At 47.6% G+C, this 1,541-nt stretch overlaps 1 protein-coding gene across 1 annotated transcript in view; it reads left to right on the top strand.

Moving 5' to 3' along the window:
* si:dkey-215k6.1 (transmembrane protein 132D) overlaps positions 1-1,322 on the top strand; it is a 151,463-nt gene extending 150,141 nt beyond the window's left edge. Inside the window, 2 exon segments of the mRNA XM_046841701.1 lie at positions 1-706; positions 709-1,322. The exon segment at positions 1-706 is cut by the window's left edge and continues 39 nt beyond it. Of these exon segments, the coding sequence (XP_046697657.1) occupies positions 1-706; positions 709-1,019 (1,017 nt within the window). The 3' untranslated portion in view covers positions 1,020-1,322.
* The last annotated feature ends 219 nt before the right edge of the window (positions 1,323-1,541 follow it).

Here is a 1,541-nt window from a genome sequence, read left to right as displayed (position 1 = left end):
TCCGTGACTCCACTCAACATCTATGACTCGAAAGACTTCACGCTGGCTGTGACCTCACTGGATGAGAACGTGGTCTCCACCAATCAGGATCAGCTTCACGCCTGGCCAATGGTGACCGCAGAGCATGAAGGTCAGGGGTCACTGGTGCGTGTAGAGATGCTGATCTCGGAAACGTGTCAGAAGTCCAAAAGGAAGAGTGTTTTGGCGATGGGGGTTGGAAGCGTGAGGGTGAAATTTGGCCAGGAGGAAAAAAACAGGGTGCAGGGCGAGGGAAGATACAGCGATTTGGACAACGGCACCAGGGAACATAAACACCATGTCCAAGTTTTAGAAGAAGAAACTGATGAAGATGGAGATGGATGGAAGTTCACAAAGGCAGAGGAAGTTGCTCTTAGGAAAGTCAGCACTACTACAAAGTCCTCCATAACCAATCAGGTGAGCAATAATGACAGGGGGGAAGGGCAGATTAATAACCCCACCCAGGATGAGATCCCGAGTGACGAGCTGGCAGCAAACCCGCGGCGTCTTTCAGACCTGGAGATCGGCATGTACGCACTGCTCGGTGTCTTCGGCCTTGCCATCCTCGTCTTCCTCATCAACTGCATCAGCTTCGCCTTCCGCTACCGACACAAGCAACTTCCTGTTTTGGACCGCGGGACTCTTAACCATGCCCATGACTGGGTGTGGCTGGGGAACGGGGCGGAGCTGAGGATCGGCATCAAGGTGACGCGGAGCTCACCACAACGGCCATCGATCGCAACGAAGGTGTGGAGGAGAGCAAATATCTACTGAACCTCAACCTGAATGGGGGCGGGTCTCAGAAAAGAAGCTCCACCCATACACAGGAAGGGGCGGAGCCGAGCGTGAAAAAGAGAGTCAAATTCACACCTTTCACGACAGTGATGACGGACGAGAGCATGCCGTACGCCAACGTGATAGGAAACGAAGACGATATAAAGTGGGTTTGTCAGGACGTGGATGTGGGGACCTATATGGAGAGACTGCAAGACAATCTGTGAACAAAGGAATTAAAAAAGCAGAAAGAGAGAGAGAGAGAGAGAGAGAGAGAGAGAGAGAGAGAGAGAGAGAGAACAGACTCAATACAAACTCACCTGTAATGCCTTTGCACAGAGGAGGAATAAATTCACCCAGACTGGAGAGAGCAAGAAAAAAGATGACAATAATCAAGTGAAAGATGAACAGATTAAATGTTTATTCATTGACTTTATTTCATAAAAAACATGTTTAAGATTAAGAATAAATACACTAAGAAATAAAAAAAGCACAGAGAAAGAAAGAAAGAAAGAAAGAAAGAAAGAAAGAAAGAAAGAAAGAAAGAAAGAACGACAGAAAGTCCAAAAGCAACAAGGAGAGAGAGAAGTTGTTATTATAATTGAGTTTGTGGGGGTGTGTGTGTGTGTGCATGTGTGTGTGTGTGTGTGTGTGTGTGTGTGTGTGTGTGTGTGCATGTGTGTGTGTGTGTGCATGTGTGTGTGTGTGTGTGTGTGTGTGTGTGTGTGTGTGTGTGTGTTGTCTGAAGT

This window comes from Silurus meridionalis, chromosome 27 (genome assembly GCF_014805685.1).
Source record: "Silurus meridionalis isolate SWU-2019-XX chromosome 27, ASM1480568v1, whole genome shotgun sequence".
NCBI classification, from domain to species: Eukaryota; Metazoa; Chordata; class Actinopteri; order Siluriformes; family Siluridae; genus Silurus; species Silurus meridionalis.
Note: the sequence above shows the minus strand (reverse complement) of the source record. Positions and strands in the feature narration are given on the sequence as shown.